This window comes from Callithrix jacchus, chromosome Y (genome assembly GCF_049354715.1).
Source record: "Callithrix jacchus isolate 240 chromosome Y, calJac240_pri, whole genome shotgun sequence".
In the NCBI taxonomy this organism is placed as follows: Eukaryota; Metazoa; Chordata; class Mammalia; order Primates; family Cebidae; genus Callithrix; species Callithrix jacchus.
In genome coordinates, this window is record NC_133525.1 from 14,748,407 (window position 1) to 14,769,200 (window position 20,794).

The 20,794-nt window shown below is 48.1% G+C and overlaps 1 protein-coding gene and 1 pseudogene across 1 annotated transcript in view; one reads left to right on the forward strand and one right to left on the reverse strand.

The window, feature by feature from the left end:
• LOC128930912 (uncharacterized) overlaps positions 1-20,794 on the forward strand; it is a 174,573-nt gene that overhangs the window by 87,947 nt on the left and 65,832 nt on the right. The window contains exons 3-5 of the mRNA XM_078364445.1: positions 6,785-6,868; positions 9,142-9,342; positions 19,810-19,962. Of these exons, the coding sequence (XP_078220571.1) occupies positions 9,150-9,342; positions 19,810-19,962 (346 nt within the window). The 5' untranslated portion in view covers positions 6,785-6,868; positions 9,142-9,149. The remainder of the gene's footprint in view (positions 1-6,784; positions 6,869-9,141; positions 9,343-19,809; positions 19,963-20,794) is intronic.
• Positions 13,533-13,630, reverse strand: LOC118151123 (small nucleolar RNA U13; annotated as a pseudogene).

Consider the following 20,794-nt stretch of genomic DNA (forward strand, 5'->3'; position numbering starts at 1 on the left):
TGGCTGCTTAGGGATCCCTTGGCTATTGGGCTGTGCCCACAGCCCCTGTCAGAGTACCCATAGCAGCCCCCAGGCCCGCCCTGGCTGCTTAGGGACACCCTGGCTTGGAAGCTTAGGCCACAGCCCCCAGGCAGACCCTGGCTGCTTAGGGACCCCCCCTCCGGCTAGGGGACTCTGTCCACAGCCCTTGCTGGAGGGCCTGTAGCAGCCCCCAGGCCCACCCTGGCTATGTTTCCAGGCTGGTCCCAAACTCCTGGGCACAAGCGTTTTTCTCTTTTCGGCCTCCCAAAGTGTTTGGTATTACAGATGTGAGACACCACACCTGGCCTCCATCTGTTTCTTTAGAGTAGAGCCGTCCTAGTATGCATCTTTAGCCCATAACTGTTCCCCAGCATTGTTATGTCTTTTAAGCCTCTTTCAATCTCCAAGTTTGTTGGCTGGGTGAGTGCTCACACCTGTAATTTTGATGTGGTAAGATCATTTCAGTTCAGAGGTTTGAGGCCAGCCTGGACAACACAGGAAGAGTCCTGTCTCTACAAAACCCAATTTTATTTTCTTTTTTTTTTTTTTAACTCCACCCAGGCTTCAGTGCAGTGGTGTAATCTCAGCTCACTGCAACCTTCACCTCCTGGGTTCAAGCCATTCTTCTACCTCATCCTTTCAAGTAGCTGAGATTACAGGCACATGGCACCATGCCCAGCTAATTTTTGTACTTTTAATATAGCTGGTGTTTCAGCTTGTTGGTCTGGCTGTCCTCAAACTCCTGATCTCAGGAGATTTTGGGCTGAGATGATGGGGTCTTCTAAATATACAATCATGTCATCTGCAAATAGAGACAATTTGACTTCCCCGTTTCCTAATTGAATACCCTTTATTTCTTTCTCTTGCCTGATTGCTCTGGCTAGAACTTCCTATACGGAGCGATCCCCACAGATCCCTCAGTTGTTGGGGACCTATACTATGTTGAGTAGGAGTGGGGAGAGAGGCCATCCTTGTCTAGCACCAGATTTTGAAGGGAATCCTTCCAGCTTTTGCCCATTCATTGTGATACTGGCTGTGGGTTTGTCGTAAATATATTTTATTATTTTGAGATATGTTCCATCAATACCTAGTTTATTGAGAATTTTTGCCTACTCAGGAGGTGGAGGCAGGAGAATTGCTCAACCCAGGAGGCAGAGGTTGCAGTGAGCAGAGATCATGCCACTGCACTCCAGCCTGGGAAACAAGATCAGAACTCCTTCTCAAAAAAAAGTAATGTGACTGTTATTTTCTTGTTATAATCACAGAGTTCATGTGGAAAAGCTAAGCAATATGACAAAATGCAGAGTTAAAGTTTTAAAAAATTGCCCCACATTTGATCAGCAAACCTTTTTTCTTCTCTTGAGACAGACTGGGTCTTGCTGTTGCCCAGCTGGTGTGCAGTGGCACAATCACAGATGACTGCAGCCTCGACCTCCTGGGCTCGCTCTGTGCTCCTGCCTCCCAAGGAGCTGGGACTACAAGTACACACCCCTACATTCAGCTATTTTTACTATGGTTTTTGTAGAGGTGAAATCTCACTATGTTGCTCAGACTGGTCTTGAACTCCTGGCCTCAAGTGATCCTCCCACCTCAGCCTTCCAAAATGCTGGGATTACAGGCATGACCTTATCTGGAGACCGGGTTGTTACAGAGGTCATCAAGTTAAAATGGGTCATGAAGGTGGGGCCATGATTCCACATAACTGGTGTCCTTACTAAAAGGGAAATTTGTTGCCAGTAAAAGAAAAAGAAAGAATAAAATATTTTTTCTTGAGACAGTCTTGTTCTGTCACCCAGGCTGGAGTGTAGTGGTGTGATCATAGCTCAATGCAGCCTCAAACTCCTGGGTTCAACTGATCCTCCCACCTCCGCTTCCTGAGTAGCTGAGACTACAGTTGTGTTCCACCATGCCCAGCTAATTTTCTGTATTTTATGTAGAGATGGTATCTCACTATGTTTCCCAGGTTGGACTTGAACTTCTGGGCTCAAGCAATCCTGCCTTGGCCTCCCAAAGTGCTGGGATTATAGGTGTGAGCCACCGTGCCTGCCCAAAGGTAAGTTTGCACACAGAGACAGACATGCATAGAAGGACAATGGCCACTGTAAGTCAAGGGATGCCTGAGCCAGGAGAGAGGCTGGGACAGATTTTTCCTTAGAGCTTCCAGGGAGAGCCCGGCTGCAGACACCTGACTTTACACTTCCGGCCTCCCAACTGGGAGACAACATTTTATTCTATTTATTAATTTATTGAGACAGGGTCTCGCTCTGCCACCCAGGCTAGAGTGCAGTGGCATGATCTCAGCTCACTGCAGCCTCATTCTCCCTGGCTCAAGAAATCCTTCCACCTCAGTCTCCTGAGTAGCTTGGGAATACAGACACATGCAACCATGCCTGGCTAATTTTTTTTTTCTGAGATAGATTCTTGATCTGTCCCCCAGTCTGGAATAAAGTGGTGTGATTTCAGCTTACTGCAATCTTCACCTTCTGGGTTCAACAGTTCTCCTGCCTCAGCCTCCTGAGTAGCTAGGATTACAGATGTGTGCCACCACACCCAGCTGATGTTTGTACTTTTGGTAGAGACAGGGTTTCACCATGTTGGTCATGCTGGTCTTGAAGTCCTGACCTCATGATTTGCCTACCTCAGCCTCCAAAAGTGCTAGTGTTATAGGTGTGAGCCACCACTCCCGGGCTTGTATTTTTTTCAGTAGAGACAGGGTGTCATCCTATCGGGATTACATACATGAGCCATGGCATCTGGCCTGAAACAACAAATTTGTCTTGTTCTAAGCTACTTTGTTTGTGGCACTTTGTACAGCATCCCCAGCAAAGTTATACCCAAGGAATAATCCATTTCATTGTTAAAACACAGAAGCTCATGCCTTTGGTCGTTCATGAATGTGTAGTTGGATTTTGGCCAGGAACAGAGGCTCATGCCTGTAATCCCAGCACTTTGGAAGGTGGAGATGGGAGGATTACTTGAAGCCCAGAGTTTGAGGCCAGCCTGGCCAACATAGTGAGACCCCATCTCCACACACACACACACACACACACACACACACACACACACATAAATATTAGCTGGGCATGGTGGCATGCACCTGTAATCCCAGCTACTCAGGAGGCTGAGGTGGGAGGACTGCTTGAGCCTGGGAGTAAGAGGCTGCAGTGAGCTATGTTTGTACCACTGCACTGTAACCTGGACAACACAGGAAATCCCTCTCTATCTCTAAAAAAAAAAAAAAAAAGGATGGGGGTTTGATTTTGTGTTTTTGTTGTTGTTACTGTGGTTTTTTGAGATGGAGTCTCGCGCTCTGCCCAGGCTGGAGTACAGTGGTTCAATCTCGGCTCACTGCAACCTCCACCTCCTCTATTGAAGTGATTCCCCAACCTCAGCCTCTCGAGTAGCTGGGATTACAGGCGTGCACCAGCAAACCCAGCTCATTTTTATATTTTTAGTAGAGGTGGGGTTTCACTATGTTAGCCAGTCTGGTCTCAAATTCCTGACCTCAGGAGATCCACCCACCTTGGCCTCCCAAAGTGCTGGGATTACAGATTTGGGTCACTGCACCTGGCGGATTTCATGTTTTGGCTGGGTTGGGTCTGGCAGGTGTATGGTTAATAAACCAGGTCTAAGTATTTCTAGGCTTTTGCACACAATGACAGCAATGTTGTGGGTGGTGATATTGGCTTCGAACATAGATGAAAACAAGATCTGGTCTCCTTTTTTCACCCGGACGGTGTCGACAAGCTGACCTAGGAGATAAAAAAAATAGCTACATGAGGCCATGAGTACATCCTGGGAAAGGGGATGCCAACTGCTGAGACCCCAGCCCCCCTGCTACCACCCAGCCCACCCAGCCAGTGGCTCTTCCATGTTCATTACACCTTTTGAGAAGTTCGCTATTTAAAGGAGGATGAATCAAGGAAAGTTCAGGGCTGGGGCACAATTCCGTTAAACACAATAAGAAATATGCTTTGGTTTATGAAAACCCATGGCCAGGCATGGTGGCTCACTCCTGTAATCCCAGCACTTTAGGAGGCCGAGGTGGGAGGATCACCAAAGGTCAGGAGTTTGAGGCCATCATGACCCACATAGTAAAACCCCATCTCTACCAAAAATACAAAAATTAGCCAGGTGTGGTGGCATATGCCTGTAGTCCCAGCAACTCGAGAGGCTGAGGCCAGAGAATACCGGGAAGTGGAGGTTGTAGTGAGCCAAGACCACACCATTGTACTCCAGCCTGGGTGACAGAGTAAGACTCTGTCTAAAAAATAAAAATAAAATGAGAAAACCTGATCCTTCTGCCAGATATGAGGGTGCATGCCTGTAATCCCAGCACTTTGGGAGGCTGAGGTGGACAGATCAATTAAGGTCGAGAGTTCAAGATAAGCTTGGCTAACATGATGAAACCTTGTCTCTGCTAAAAATACAAAATGAACCGGGCATGGTTGAATGTGCCTGTAATCCCAGCTACTAAGGAGGCTGAGGCAGGAGAATCACTTGAACGCAAGAGGCATAAGTTGATGCTAGACGAGATTACACCACTGTAGCCCAGCCTGAGGGACAGAGCAACTCACCCTCAAAAAAAATTCAGAGAAGACCAAGATATCTGCAGATAATGCACTGCGTCACTTTCCCTGTGCACTTTTCCTGCCTCTTGGTAGACAGCTTCTAACATCACCATGAGATCCTGGTGAAGGAGGGGTGAATACTGAGGTTGCTAGTTTAATGAACATTTTTCCTCCAGAGAGAGATGCTCATCTTCTTTATGTATTTATTTATTTATTTTTTGAGATGGAGATTCGCTCTTGTTGCCCAGGCTGGAGTGCAATGACATGATCTTGGCTCACCGCAACCTCCACCTCCTGGGTTCAAGCAATTCTCCTGCCTCAGCCTACCGAGTAGCTGGGACTACAGGTGTACGCCACCATTCCCAGCTAATTTTTGTATCTTTAGTAAAGACGGAGTTTCTCCATGTTGACCAGGATGATCTCGAACTCTTGATCTTGACCTCGTGATCCACCCGCCTCAGCCTCCCAAAGTGCTGGGATTACAGGCACAAGCCACCGCGCCCGGCCAAGAGGCTCATCTTCTGTCAGATTCCTTTGAGTGTTTTTTTAAACCCTGCTGTAGGTGGTTTACCCTTAGGGCACTTCTCCATGAAGCCACCAGGTGACGCCATTGCTGCATAAATGAAACAAACGGATCCAACCTTAGAAAATATTGTTGTACTTGCTTTGAGCTGGGTAGAGTGAGTCAAACCTGTAATCCTAGCACTTAGGGAGGCTGAAGTGAGTTCACTTGAGGCCAGGAGTTCGAGACCAGCCTGGCAACATGGTGAAACCCTGTCTGTACTAAAAATACAAAAATTAGCCAGGCATAGTGATGCACATCTGTCATCCTAGCTACTCGGGAGGCTGAGACAGCAGAATTGGTTGGGAAGCAGAGGTTGCAGTGAGCCAAGATCGCGACTCTGCACTCCAGCCTGGGTAACAGAGCGAGACTCCATCTCAAAAAAAAAATAAAAAATAGTGTTCCTAAGGACTGAGAGGGGAAACTGAGGCATGCAGACTGGAGTTGGGGTGGGACTTGGTGAGAGAATGGGTTCAAGTAACCTGTGAATGACTCTCAGAAAGTCAGAGCAACTTAAAAAAATTATTTATTCTACCTCCCACTTCCACATTTTCCAAATATAGGAACCAAAGCTGAGAGGGGGGAGATAAGTATCTTAAAAGCACCACGTTGGTAGGGAGCAGGGTTGCCAGAGAAAACAGGACATCCAGTGAAGTGAGAGTTTCGAACTCTCAGTGTATGTCTCAAATAATGCACGAGACTTAAACTAAAACCTCACTCTGTCTTCAAAGGTAACTGGGTATCTGTATGATGATTTGCTAAGTCTGACAACCCTCATGAGGGTAAAATGAAAATTTGTTTGTTTGCTTGTTTTGCTATTTTGTTTTGTTTTTGAGATGAAGTCTCACTCTGTTGCCTAGGCTAGATAGAGGGTAGTGGTGTGATCTTGGCTCAGTACGACCTACGCCTCCCGGGTTCAAGTGATTTTCCTGCTTCAGCCTCCTGAGTAGCTGAAATTACAAGTGCATGTCATCACACCTGGCTAATTTTTATACTTCTAGTAGAGACGGGGTTTCACCATGTTGGCCAGGCTGATCTCAAACTCTTGACCTCAGGTGATCCACCTGCCTCAGCCTCCCAAAGTGCTGGGATTACAGGTGTGAGCCACAGAGCAAGTTTATTATTTCCTAAAAAAAAAGTTTTTTAGGAAAGAAAAGATAGAATGGCTACTCCATAGAGCAGCCCAGAAGACACTGGTGCCCATCTTTAGGGCCATTTCTTCATGACATGCTGAAAGAGGGGTAGATTATTCATGACTCCCCCTTTTCAGATCATATAGGAAAATTTTCTGATGTTGCCATGGCATTTGTAAACCATCATGGTGCTGGTGACAATGTAGCAGTGAGGATGAGCAGAGGTCACTCTGGTAGCCATCTTGGTTTTGGTGGGTTTTGGGCTGGCTTCTTTACTGCAGCCTGTTTTACTGGAAAGGTCTTTGTGACCTGTATTCTGTGCTGCCCTGCTGTCTCATCCTGTGACTCAGAATGCCTTCACCACCTGGAAATGCAGCCCAGTAGGTCTCAGCCTCCTTTTACCCAGCTCCTATTCAAGATGGAGCTGCTGTGGTTCACAGGCCTCTAACAGCTGGGCTCCTCGGGATCTCCTGATGTTCTGTCCCCTCTGTCCCCAGCTCCTGGATCTCTCCACCATCGCTCTCTTCCTGAGCCGCCTGCCTCTGAGTTTCTTCATCACCAAGAAGAGGATTCACTGTCAGGTTTGGCTTTTGGGAAAAAGACGGACCACGCAGGAAGTGGGGAGAAAGACAGGCTCTGGTGTGGGCGATGAAGAGGGCAGAGCTGAGTGGGAGCCAGCGGGTCTGGCTTTGTTCTTGTCTCTGTGAGTTTCCCATTGTGCAGACCTGCCCCGCTCCTTCCCCATCGCATTGGATGGTGGCTCAACCCTCCAGTGTTCAGATCCCAGGCCCTGGGTCAGATTAATGCCTTTTTCTCCTGCACCCCATCAGTCAGCAGATTTGCTTGGAGTCATCTTGAAAATGCATCCAGCAGCAAGGCCCTGGCTCACTCCTTACTTCTGCCCCAGCCTTTCTCTACTTCCAGCCACAGGAGACCTGTGTGAGCTGAATCCATTGTACCCTCCTCTGCTCAGACCCACAATGCCCCTGTTTTCCTCAGTCTGAGCCAAAGGCCCCACTGTGGCCCACCTGGCCTGCCCTGAACTGCCTCATTGCCTCCAGCCTCACCTTCCATCCATCTCCCTCCCTTTCCCACCTACCCCCTTCCCCATCCTCACACCTGCCTGATGTTCACACATCTATCCAGGCATCTGCTTTAGCTGTTCCCTCCACCTGGACCACCCTCACTCCAGAAGACCTTGACCCCTCCAGCACCCCCTGCAGTCAGGGCCACCTCCCTCACCATCGTCCAGCAAGGACATGGCCCACCCATCTCTCTCCTCCAAGCAGCTCCCTTCCTTGGCCTATTCTGGGTTTGTTTTTGCTTTTCCCCAACACTTCCCACTTCCTAAAGGGCCCTGCAGAAAGCTCCTGGCAGGGGCTGATGGCATTGCTCTCCTTAGACTGCAAGCTCCACAGCAGCACGGGCCAATCCCTGTGGCAGACTCAGTATCTAGTTAGTGCTCGGCATGCAGAAGTTGCTGGACCAGTGTTCGAGAACTACTGAAGTAGGGAGGGAGGAGGGAAGAAGGGAGGGATGGGAAGAAAGGAAGGAGGGGAGGGGTGAAATGGAGGGAAGGAAAGATAGGAAAGGGGAGGACAGATGGAGGGAAGGAAAGAGTTGAAAGAGGAAGAGAAGGAATGAGGAAGGAAGGAAGAATGAAGGAGAGGGGGAAAAAAGAGGGCAGAAAGAAAGGCAGGAAAGCAGAAGAAAGAAGTAGGGAAGAAAAGAAAGAAAGGTGGGGGAGAGGGAGGGAAGGGGGATGGAGGAAGGAACTTATTTCCTCTCTAGGCCCAGCTGTCCCAATGTCCATCTGTCACTTGGACTGTTTCTCCAGCCTCCAGCATGGCTGCCTCCGGGCATGGTGGCTCACACCTATAATCCCAGCACTTTGGGAGATCGAGGCAGGCGAATCTCCTGAGGTAAGATGTTCAAAACCAGCCTGGCCAAAATGGCAAAATGATCTCTCTATTAAAAACACAAAGATTAGCTGAGCATGGTGGCAGGCAACTATAATCCTAGGTACTCTAGAATCTCAGGCAGGAGAATCATTTGAACACGGGAGGCAGAGGTTACAGTGAGTTGAGATCGCACCACTGCACTCCAGCCTGGTAACAGAGCAAGACTCCCTCAAAAAAACAAAAAAAACCCTTCTCCTGGCAGCTGCCTTCTGATAATGCCCCCCTTACCTGGTGAAGCACGGGAGATGCCGGACTCCTGCCTGACCCTAAAGTGCCGAGCGACCCTGCCCACGCACTCCTCTGGCCACACGGAGTGTCCTGAGTCATGCTGCTCCCTGTGCCTGGGTTTTCTCTGCCCCCTCTCTCAAACCCTTCCCTCCCTCTTCCTGGCCCCATCTCCTCATCCTCTGCCTGCCCAGCACCTACCTCCTGGTCATTTAAGGTGTAGCTCAGTCTGTAATCCCAGCACATTAGTCCAGGGCCAGAGGATCACTTCAGCCCAAGAGCTTAAGGCCAACATGGGAAACATAGTGAGACCCCCTGACTTTACCAACAATTTGAAAGAAAGAAAGAAAGATGTAGCTCAGGCATTACACCACCTCCAGGTAGCCTTCCTGATGGCACCATACCCAGGTGGGCTCAGGGGCAGCCTCTGTTCTCTGGGCATCAGAAGCTGCCTCCCGAGGGCAGTGGTCCCAGGTCAGTTCCTGCAGGAGTTCAGGCACGGGATGATGGTAGATGGATCAGGACTGAGGGTCAGAGATGCAGAGAGGAAGACAGCTTTGGTATGCAGTTGGTGAGATCAGTGGGATTCACTGCAGGGTTACTGTCAGGGTGCAGGGGAAAATTCTGGACCAGCCGTGTGTTCATCGCTCTTTTCCCTCCAACCCCAGGAGAGCAAATGAGGCAGAAGGACTTGTGGGCCCAGCCCTCCAGCTCCATCCTCAGGAACTCGAGGATCATCAAGTTTCATGGCTGTGAGGGAGCCTTTCTGGACAGTCCTGGTCATCCGAGGCCAGGAGCTGGGTGCCTTGTGGACCTCTGGCCTCCTCTTCTCCGTGTTGCTGGTGTCCTTCCAAGCATCTACCTTTCTGGTAATGTCACTAATCTCTATGCCGAGCAGGACTGGGGAAGGAGTGTGGGGCTCAGGAGGTGAGGCAGGTGGAGCCTCCCAGATCCTACCACACTGTCCATCAAAACCCACACATTCTGGATCCTGTTTTCTCAGGGTTCCTGCTGTCTTCTGTGTGAATGAATGAATCACATCATTCTGGTGAAAGTGGCAGCGGCCGGTGAGGTCTGCTTTTCTGAGAGTTCCAGGCTTCCACTGATGTGGGGAGGAGGGTTCAGGTGCAGACAGGCTGCAGAGGTAGAATCCAGGGTCTGAGTGGCTTTCCTGCTGCTGGCCAGCAAATCTCCACAGCCACCCTGTCACTGATGCGATCCTTGCCCTGCCATTCTGTCATTTATTTCCTATGTCTTTCAGAACACTCTTTCTAAAGCACAGTTTTCAGAAGAATTTAAACATGTTGATGCATAGGCCGGGCACGTGACTCACACCTGCCATCCCATCTCTTTGGGAGACTGAGGTGGCTTGAACCCGGTTAGTGGAGATTGCAGTGAGCCGAGATTGTGCCACTTCACTTCAGCCTGGGCGATGGAGCAAGACTTTGTGTCAAAAACAAATCAAATCTAAACAAAAGGACCACAAATGGAACCAATACCTAGGGCCCTCCCATGCTGCTCTCCCCAGGAGTCCCCAGGCTCAGCCCTCATGTCTATCACCTTCTCCACCACAAGAGCACCCTTGCTCATGCGAATGCACTCTAACCTGCACCTGATTTCTCTTCACTTTTTTATTTTTGACGACAGAGTCTTGCTCTGTTCCCCAGGCTGGAGTGCAGTGATGAAATGTCGGCTCACTGCAACCTCCATTTCCCAAGTTCAAGCAATCCTCCCACCTCACCCTCCTGAGTTGCTAAGATTACAGGCAGGTGCCACCACACCTGGGTCTTTTTTTTTTTTTTTTGTACTATTAGTAGAGATGGCATTTCACCATGTTGGCCAGGCTGGTCTTGAATTCCTAACTTCAAGGGATCCATCCACCTCAGCCTCCCAAAGTGCTGAGATTACAGGTGTGAGCCACTGCACCTGGCCATACCCACTTTAGTATTTATTCTTCACAGCGCTCTCACCTGATGTGCTGTTTGTGTTTATGGTTTCTTCATGGATTGCCTGTCTCTTTCCTCCTCATTAGAACGATGGATCCATTAAGACAGCAGCAACTTTGTTTTGCTCATTGCTGTTTCCCCAGAGCCCGGAACTCTGCCAGGTATATAATAACCAGGCAGTAGTTATTCATAGAATGAATGAATGTAAGAATGAATAAGTGGCCGGGTACTGTGGCTCATGCCTGTAATCCTAGCACTTTGGGAGGCTGAGGTGGGTGGATTGCCTGAGGTCAGGAGTTTGAGACCTGCCTGGACAACATGGTGAAACCCCATCACTACGAAAAAAAAAAAGGTAGCTAGGAATGGTGATGCACGCCTGTACTCCCAGCTACTCAGGAGGCTGAGGCAGGAAAATTGCCTGCACCCAGGAGGTGGAGGTTGCAGTGAGTCAAGATTATGTCATTGCACTGTAGCCTGGCAGAAAGAGAGAGACTGTCTCAGAAATAAATGAAAATAATCTTAAAAAACAGAATGAAAGACCAGAAGGCCTAGATAGAAGAAATAAGTTACAGTAATCCATAGCGCACAAGGGAAACTACAGTGAATGAGAATTTATTTGACTATTTCAAGATAGCCAGAAGAGAAGGATTTGATAAATATTTGAGGTGATGACTGTCTGTTACGCTGATTTGATCATTTCATATTGTCTACAGCTGGGGTCCCCAACCCTCCTGGCCATGGATCAGTACCAGTCTGTAGCCTTTTTTTTTTTCCTTTTTTTTTGAGACAGAGTCTCACTCTGTGCAGCAGTGTGATCTCAGGTAAATGTCACCTCCACCTGCGAGGTTCAAGCAATTCTCTTGCCTCAGCCTCCTGAGTAGCTGGGATTACAGGCATGTACCACCACACCTGGCTAATTTTTGTATTTTTAGTAGAGACAGGTTTCACCACGTTGGCCAGGCTGGTCCCAAACTCCTTACTTCAGGTGATTCGCCCTCCTCATTCTCCCAAAGTGCTGGGATTACAAGTGTGAGCCATTGCACCCTGGCTTCTTTTTGTTGTTGTTGTTGTTTTGACACGAAGTTTTGCTTTTGTTGCCCAGGCTGGAATGCGATGGTGTAATCTTGGCTCTCTGCAACCTCTGTCTCCCAGATTCAAGTGACTTTCCTGCCTCAGACTCTCAAGTAGCTGGGATTACAGGTATGAGCCACCATGCCTGGCTCCTTTCTCTCTACTAGAAATACAAATTTTTGTATTTCTAGTAGAGACAGGGTGTCTCTACATTGGTCAGGTTGGTCTCGAACTCTCGACCTCAGGTAATCCACCTGCCTCAGTCTCCCAAAGTGCTGGGATTACAGGTGTGAGCCACCGCGCCTGGCTTCCTTGTTAGAAGCTGGGCAGACAGCACAGCAGGTGAGCAGCGGGTGGGTGAGGGAGTGTTCACAGCCACTCCTTATTGCTGGCATCACCACCTGAGCTCCACTTCCTGTCAGATCGGTGGCATTGTTAGAGTCTCATAGGAGCGCAAACCCTACTGTAAATAATACATTCGAGAGAGCTGGACAGTGAGCTTCTTATGAGAATCCAATGCCTGTTGATCTGTCACTGTCTCCCATCACCCCCAGAAGGGACCATCTAGTTTCAGGAAAACAAGCTCAGGGCTCCCACTAATTCTACGTTATGGTGAGTTGTGTAAGTATTTTATTATATATTACAATGTAATAATAATAGGAGTAGGCCAGGCACAGTGGCTCATGCCAGCTATCCTAGCACTTTGGAAGTCTGAGGCAGGTGAATCACCTGAGGTCGAGAGTTCAAGACCAGCCTGGCCAACATGGTGAAACACCATCTCTGCTAAAGGTACAAAAACTGGCAATGGTGGCAGGAACCTGTAATCCCAGCTACTTGGGAGGCTGAGGCAGGAGAATTGCTTGAACCCAGGAGCAGAGGTTGCACTGAACCACAATGGTAGAATTTTGAGAGGCTGAAGTGGGCGGATCACCTGAAGTCAGCAGTTCGGGACCAGCCTGGCCCACTGGTGAAACCCACATGTAATAAAAATACAAAAATTAGCTGAGTGTGGTGGTAGAAGCCTATAAGCTGAGTTACTCGTGAGGCTGAGGCAAAAGCATTGCTTGAACTCAGGAGATGGAGGTTGCAGTGAGCTGAGACCTTGTCCCTGCACTCCAGCCTGGGCAATAGAGCAAGGTTCTGTCTTTTAAAAAAAAAAAAAAAAAAAAAAAAAGGCAAGCCAGTTACAATGGCTTATAAAACTTTGAGAGACCAAGGTGGGAAGATCACTTGAGGCTAGGAGTCCCAGGTAAACTGGGCAACATAGCAGGACCTCATCTCTACAAAACATTTTTAAAAAATTAGGCACAGTGACATGTGCCTGTAGTCTCAGCTATTCAGGAGGCTGAGGCAAGAAAATTGCTGGAGCCCAGAAGGTGGAGGCTGCAGTGAGCCATGCTTGTGCCAGTGCACTCCAGCCTGGGTGACAGAGTGAGACCCTGTCTCTCAAAAATAAAAAAGAATTCAGAGTAGAGAAAAGTATAAATTGTAAGTTCAAGCATGCCATGTCCCAAATTTTATTCAGAAGTGTTGATGTGTGCCCCAAGAACTCTGCATTCATTTCCCAGTGCTGCCTTAACAAAGTACCCTAAACTGTGTGGCTTCAACCACAGAGATTTATTCTCACAGTTCTGGAGGCCAGGTGTCTAAAATCAAGGGATTATTGATTGATTGTTTTTTTCTGTGAAGGCTGTGAGGGAGGGTCTGTCCCAGGTCTCGCTCATGGATTCTCAGAGCATCCAGAGTTCCTCGGCTTGTAGGTGGTCTTCTGTCTCTGTCTTGACATTGTCTTCCCTTTGTAGGTTTATTTGTCCACACATCCCCTTTTTATAAGAACACAGGCACACGGGATTAGGATTCACCTTCATTACCTCAGGTTAGCTCAATCACATGTGAAGAGACTGTTTCCAAATGAGGTCACATCCACAGATCCTGCGGCGTAGGGCTTCAGTGTCTTTCAGGGAGACACAGGACAACACCTAACGCTATAGATTTGCAAATATTTTTAGTTTGAGTCTCTGGGTTTTATTTTTTCTTTTTTGCATCAGATGGGTGAGGTGATGATATCGTAACAAGTTTTGAGGAAGGCACATATCATAAAACAACCTGAAAACTTAATCGTCATGTTTAGGTTTTGGTTTTTTAATTTTAGTTTTTCTTGAGGCAGGGTCTTGCCACATTACTCAGGCTGGAGGGAAGTGGTGCAATCATGGCTCACTGCAGCCTCGACCTCCTGGGCTCCAGTGATCTTCTCACCTCAGCCTCCCAAAGTGCTAGGATTATAGGAATGAGCCACCACTCCCAGCTGTTCCCTATTTTTTTGTTTGTAAGTTGTTCATTTTACTCAAAAACACACCTTTGCAGCTGGGCATCCTGGCTCATGCCTGTAATCTTCAGCATGTTAAGAGGCCCCGAGGCAGGTGGACCACTTGAGGTCAGGAGTTCAAGACCAGCCTGGCCAACATGGTATAACGCTTTCTCTACTGAAAATACAAAAATGAGCTGGAGGTGGTGGTGTGTACCTGTAACCCCGTTGACTCGGGAAGCTTAGGCAGGAGAACCACTTGAACCCTAAAGGCGGAGGTTGCAGTGAGGCAACTTCATACTACTGCACTCCGAACTGAGTGGCAGAGCGAGACTCTCACTCAAGATAAAAACAAAAAACAAAATATACATACATATATACACACACACAGACACTTAATACACACACACACACACTCACACACACACACACACCTTGGCAATATTTTTATATATCCACATTCGCTGGTTCAATTTAAATTCTATGGTAGATTTCATTTAAATTAATACAATCTAAATACTATTCTATTAAGTTCTATAACTAAAAAGAATAGGCCATGCATTTAAATGATTCAAAGTTCAAAAACTATGAAAGACTATAGATCTGAGTTTCCCATATGGCAGCCAGTGGCTTATGTGTTTATTGAAATCTAAGTGAGGCCAGATATGGTGGCTCATGCCTGTAATCCCAGTGCTTTGGGAGGCCGAGTCTGGTGGCTCACCTGAGGTCAGGAGTTGGAGAGCAGCCTGACAAACATAGTGAAACCCCATCTCTACTAAAAACACAAAAAGTAGCCGGATGTGGTGGTGAGCCCCTGTAATCCCATTTACTTGGGAAGCTGAGACAGGAGAACTGCTTGAACCTGGGGGACAGAGGTTGCGGTTAGCCAAGATCACGCAACTTTACTCCAGCCTGGGCAACGGAGCGAGACTCCATCTCAAAAAAGAAAAAAAATCTAAATAAATTAACATTAAAGAAAACGAAGGATTTGGTTCTTTGTTTGCGTGGGCCACATTTCAGGTGCTTCACAGCTGCAGATGGCCCAGAAATATGGTCCTTATTGCAAAAAAGTTCTATTGGTTGGTGTTGGTGCAGCCTTAAAGCCACTCTCTCACGCCTCCTCAAAGCCAATCGCTGTTAGGGTTTTTTGGTGATTCCTTTCCAAGATAATCTATGCACACAATCAGCACGTGGAGTTAATATATCCACCTAAAAAAATCAGAGTCTCCCGTGTAGTGCAAATGATCGTGTAACAGTCCATGGAATGAAATGTATTCATGTAGTTTCTTAATGAAGTACTCTTGAGTTTTTCCCAGGTTTTCTGCTATAATTATTCTGTGGTGAACACAATTCTCTCTCCAGAGTAAATTCATAACAGTGGAATTCCCTGGCCACAAAGTTTATATGTTTTTCTCATTTCTTTTCTCTTTTCTTCCTTTCTTTTTTCTTTTCTTTTCTCTTCTTTCCTTTCCCTCCTCTCTCTATTCCTCTCTTTTTCTCTTTGTACCTCTTTCCCTCCCTTTCCCCCATGTCTTTTCCCCCTCTCTTCGCCTCCTTTTCTCTCTCCCCCACTTTTCTCTTTCTTTTACAAGGTCTTCTATGCAATGGCATGATCCTAAATCACTGCAGCCTTGAACCCCTGGGCCCAAGTGATCCTCTTGCCTCAGCCTCCCACGTAGCTGGGACTAAGACCTGTGCCTCCATGCCTTTCTATTATTTATTTTCTTTTTTGTGAAGATGGGTCTTACTATGTTGTCCAGGCTCATTTTTATCTTAGTAGGTGCTTTTCAAGGGATTGTACCCAAGGGTACCTGGATGGAACTTAGAAAGTCACTTGAAGCCCTTGTCATTGTGTTGAAGTTTCGTGTCTGTCTCCTTTATCCTGGGGAGAAGATTTAAAACTTCTACCCCCTTTTCACGCAGATTGGTGACTTCAAAAGGTAAACAAATGTTGGGAGGCTGAGGCAGGAGGATCACATGAAGTCAGGAATTTGGGATTAGGCTGACCAAGGAGAAACCCTGTCTCTACCAAAAATACAAAACTTAACTGGGCATGGTGCACGACTGTAGGCCAAGCTTCTCAGGAGGGTGAGGCAGGTTAATTGCTTGAATCTGGAAAGTGGAGGTTGCAGTGAGTCGAGATCGTGCCACTGTACTCCAGCCAGGTACAAATAGCAGCTTTAGACTTGATCCCACCAGGCATGACCACTGGGCACGTTCAGCAGTGGATCGCCCAATTCTGCCTCAGTTTCCAGTGTCTTCTCAGAGGCCTGGAGTGGAGAGTCTGAAGCCAGGCTGGATGTCTTGCTGCATAAATACTCTCTCCACTTCCACCTGTGCCATCAGCCTGGGTGAAGACTCATGTCAGGGGAGAGCCGTCTTCCTGCTAAAGCCCCACCTGTCTGATGGCTGAGACTTCTGCCTCATTTCCAGAACCCCCAGGGGACCTTGAATGTCTTGTTATTTGCTAAATGTGCAAGCACAGATTGCCTGTACCTTCCCTTGGACCTTCCTTCCACTCCCTATAGAGCTGTCTGAAGTCTGGAAATGTTTATTTGCATTTGGAGAAATTCTACTTCCATCTGCCCCAGACTCATCAAAATTACAGTAACAGCTGGCACTCTAACTTTCTGGGGCATGTTCCAGCAGGCAGGAGGTCCCTTCTTCAAGTCCTCTTTGTAACCCCATATAAGATAAGGAAACTGAGGCAGATGAGTTCTTGAATACAAAGTGCCAGAGCTTGGGTTCAACCTCGAATTTCTGGGCCCAGGGGTTCGAGGCTTGAATTCAGCCTTAAAGTTTGTAGGATTTAAGGTTGGTCTGGGAAGTGTTCTGTTTGGCACCCCGTTTCCGTGTGGGTCAAGGTTGGGTCCTGGTTTGCCTGCAGAGCCCCAGTTTATGCCTGCTGACCTGACGCATTTGTGACTAGTGTTCTCTTTAATCTGCAAAATGTAGTGGTTTGGGAGAGAAATTCTGTGCTCTTGTTCACGTGCACCCTGAGGAAGCTCTGACACCACCACGCAGTCTCTGATACACACTGGAGAAAGCCAGCACTAGGATATGCCTGTCAGCAGGAAAATCTGTGAGCATCTACATCCACATGTAGACATATTTGTACACATACATTCATATACACACATCCGTATATATACACATCTTTATACATCCACACACATGTCTGTATACCCACACATTCATACACATATCTACATATAGACACTACCATGTACACATCACTGTACATACACATTCATATCCACACATTCATACACACATATTTGTGTATTTTGGTATTTCTGTATACATACACATCTACACACATTCATGTACAGATACATCTGTACACAGATGCACACACATTCATACACACGTCTGCACACATGTCGGTGGGGATCAGGGAAACACAGCGTTAAGTAGTGAGGGTCTGGTAATAGTATTGTTTTGACATACTTTTGGTGAACTGACTAGCTAGTGGCTATGAGAGGGATGGGTGGGGTTTGTTCACCGTCTGGCGGGGCCATCAAAGATGATATTTGTAGTTGCTCATGGCTTTTCTAGAGGATCTCCCATGTGGGGCCTTGGAGTGTAGTGAACTGTCCCCATGGCCCCCCTGCCAGTGTCTGCACCAATGACCAACAAAGTTCTGGCTTCACTGGCCTCAGGACTTTGGGGTGTACTGTAAGAAATGCTAGTGTGCCATGGTTGGACGTGTCTGGTCACCACGTGGAGATCCGTTGCCAGTGGCAGGATGGGAGCCGGGAGAGCCAGGAGGATGTTGCAGTGAGATAGTTGGAATGACCAGGGCTGGAGCTGGTGTGCAGCAGAGGTGAGAGATGGGGTTGGTTCTAGTCACATAGTGACGGTCAACTGAGTTTTTGATAGATCCAATGAGGGGGGTTGTCAAGGAGAAAAGAGGAGTCCTTTGTATATATGTCTGAGTTTGTAACACAGGTTTCTAATTTTGAGAAATCTGCAGTTAAAAAATTGACGAAGGACTAGGCACAGTGGCTCACGCCTGTAATTCCAGCACTTTGGGGGCCAAGGCGGGCAAATCACTTGGGCTCAGGAGTTTGAGACCAGACTGGCCAACATGGCAAAACCCTGTCTTTACTAAAAATAGAAAAATTAGCTGGGCACTGTGGTGTGTGCCTGTCATTTCAGCTACTTGGGAGGCTGAGGCAGGAGAATCACCTGAACCCGGGAGACAAAGGTTGCATTGAACCAGGATCCCACCACTGCACTCCAGCCTGGGTAACAGAATGAGACTCCATCTTAAGAAAAATAAAAAACTGGGAAGGATTGGCATACAAAGCCATTAGCTTGGCTGTCTCCTGCCATCTCTCTGGTCCCAGCTTGTATGATCATGGCTGGTCTTGCTGGCCAAGCCTGCCATTCCAGGTGACACCAAGGCCTTTTCAGGGCTATAGTGACCTGCAGCCACCCATTGTTGGCAAGGCCAAGCAGTTCCAGGTGCAGTTGGAGATGAAACTGGTGATGGGGCCAGCCCTGTCATTTTTACAGGGAACCTCATGCAGCAGGTGCGCAGCAAGCTGGCCTCTCTGCATCGCTGAGCCATCTGCTGAATGACCAAGCCCACCTGACAGGTAGGCGATGAGACCCCTTGTGCCCTGTCTCCTACATGGCCAGGCTAGGGTGCGGGCCAAATGCCTCCTGATGGTTCTCATCACTCCTGCCTTTTAATATCAACATCCCATCTAAGGACAGATGCAGGCTCAGTGTGAGCCCCCAGAACCTCCCCCAACCTCCAACCTCCCCCACAAACCTTAAAATAGCAGCTTTAGGACAGTTTTTATTCTCACCCACGATAAGAAGCACATGTAACATTTTGACCTAAAATACATGGGGCATTTAAAACACACACACAGGCTGAGCAGATGTTGGCACTGTGCCAGAGCCAAGGTGGTGGCACCTGGGTGTGCCACTTATGTGTTCTGAAAGATTCCAAGGTAAGGACAGGAGCTGGGGCTGGGGGAACTTGGAGCGGTGGCTGTTGACCACCTCATGTGGGTGTTTGGAAGTCATAACAGCTGGCCCATTTCCACCTGTGAGTTCTGGATGACCTTCAGTGTTGCAGAAGAAGAAGCTTCAGAAGGTGAAATATACCCAGCGACCCATGATGTGTGGTTAATTCTTTTGTCATCTGTCCTATTTGATTTTGTTTCATTGTACATTTTTTTTTTTTTTTGAGACAGTCTCACAGTGTTGTTGGGACTCAATGCAATGGTGCAATCTTGACTCACCGCAGCCTCTGCCTCCTGGGTTCAAGCGATTCTCCTACCTCTGCCTCCAGAGTAACTGGGATTACAGGTGCCTGCCGCCATACATGGTTAACTTTTCTTTTTCGCATTTCTAGTAGAGACGCTGTTTCACTATGTTGGCCAGGCTGATCTCGAACTGCTGACCTTAGGAAGTCTGCCTGCCTTGGCCTCCCAAAGTGCTGGGATTACAGGCATGAACCACTGCGCCTGGCCTCATTCTACTTTATCCTTGGACCAAGCATGGTATCCAATGCCTATAATCCCAGCATTTTGGGAAGACAAGGCAGGAGGATTGCCTGAGCCCAGAGTTCAAGACCAGCCTGGGAAACATAGTGAGACTCCTGTTTCTACAAAAAATATGTGTATATGTATGTATGTATGTATGTATGTATGTATGTATGTGTGTGTGTGTGTGTGTACATACACACACACACATATATATATATACACACACACACACACACACACAAATTAGCCAATGTGGTGGCACATGTCTGTAGTTTTAGCTACTTGGGAGGCTGAGGTGGAAGATCAATTGAGCCTGGGAGGTCAAGGCTGCAGTGAGCCATGATTAGACCTGTCTGTGGGCTGTTGTGCAGGGCACAGGTGTTGACTCTTCAAGGAGCCCCCAACCCCAAGGCCCCTGGAGTATTCCTGAGTTCCCTCTTTGCCTGGGGCTGGGAATTTTGGTCCCTGGGGCTAATGCTTTCACCTGCCTGCTCTCTGTCCCTGCAGCACTGCTGGAAAGGAAGGAGGATGAATGCTGGGTGGCCACCCTGCGTGCCAAACTCTTCGTGCCAGGGCTGGTGGGGCTGTGTGCCCTTGGCTTGCTGCAGCAGTGGGGCCAGCTGTGGACCAGCTCCCTGAGGATCCAGTACAGCCTCCTGGGTAAAGCACTGTGTGCCTGGCTGTGGGGCAGGTTGAGGTGGCAGGGCCTGCCCTGGTTCCTGTGGCTGTGGCTCTGCGAGCTAAGATACGCTGTCACCACAGGATTTTTCATTAGCCATTCTGTGGGCTCTGAGTAGGACTTAGTACCTGCTCATTAAAAAAAAATGTCTGTTGAGGGGAATTTATCCATCTCTTAAGACCTCCCTATGAACAGGTTCTAATGGAGTGACAGGTGAAGCAGACCACAGGGTGGGGGAAACATGACTGAGGCCAGGCTGGGCTGGGCCCTCCTCCTCTTGGAGCCCTGTTAAAGGGGCTGCCTGGCAGAGGAGGGCAGGGGTCCCTTGATTGATCCTCACAGCCCAGGCAAAACAGCCAACACACCAGTGCAGCACTGGCAAGAGGCTGCAGACAGAGAACGGCTTAGACGGTGCCTACAGGCTGGAGCTGGGCCACGAGCTCCACTGCACACAGATCTTGGCCTTCAGCTACAAAGTGGGTTCCCAGGTGAGGTGGGATGTCCAGAGAGTGCGCCAGAGTCTGGCAAGTGGTGATCTGAATACCCCAAGCTCAACCCCAAAGAGATGAACTTGCTCCCAATAGCAGAGCCATTTAGGAATAAATCCAGGGCTGGCACTTCAGCCTCAGTCTTATTTCTATTCATCCAGGAGGCAGAGGTTGCAATGAGCCAAGAATGTGCCACTGTACTCCAGCCTGGGCAGCAGAGTGAGATCTTATCTCTAAAATAAATAAGTTAAAGAAAAAAAAAAGGCCAGTCGCAGTGGCTCATGCTTGTAATTCCAGCACTTTCAGAGGCTGAGGCAGGTGGATC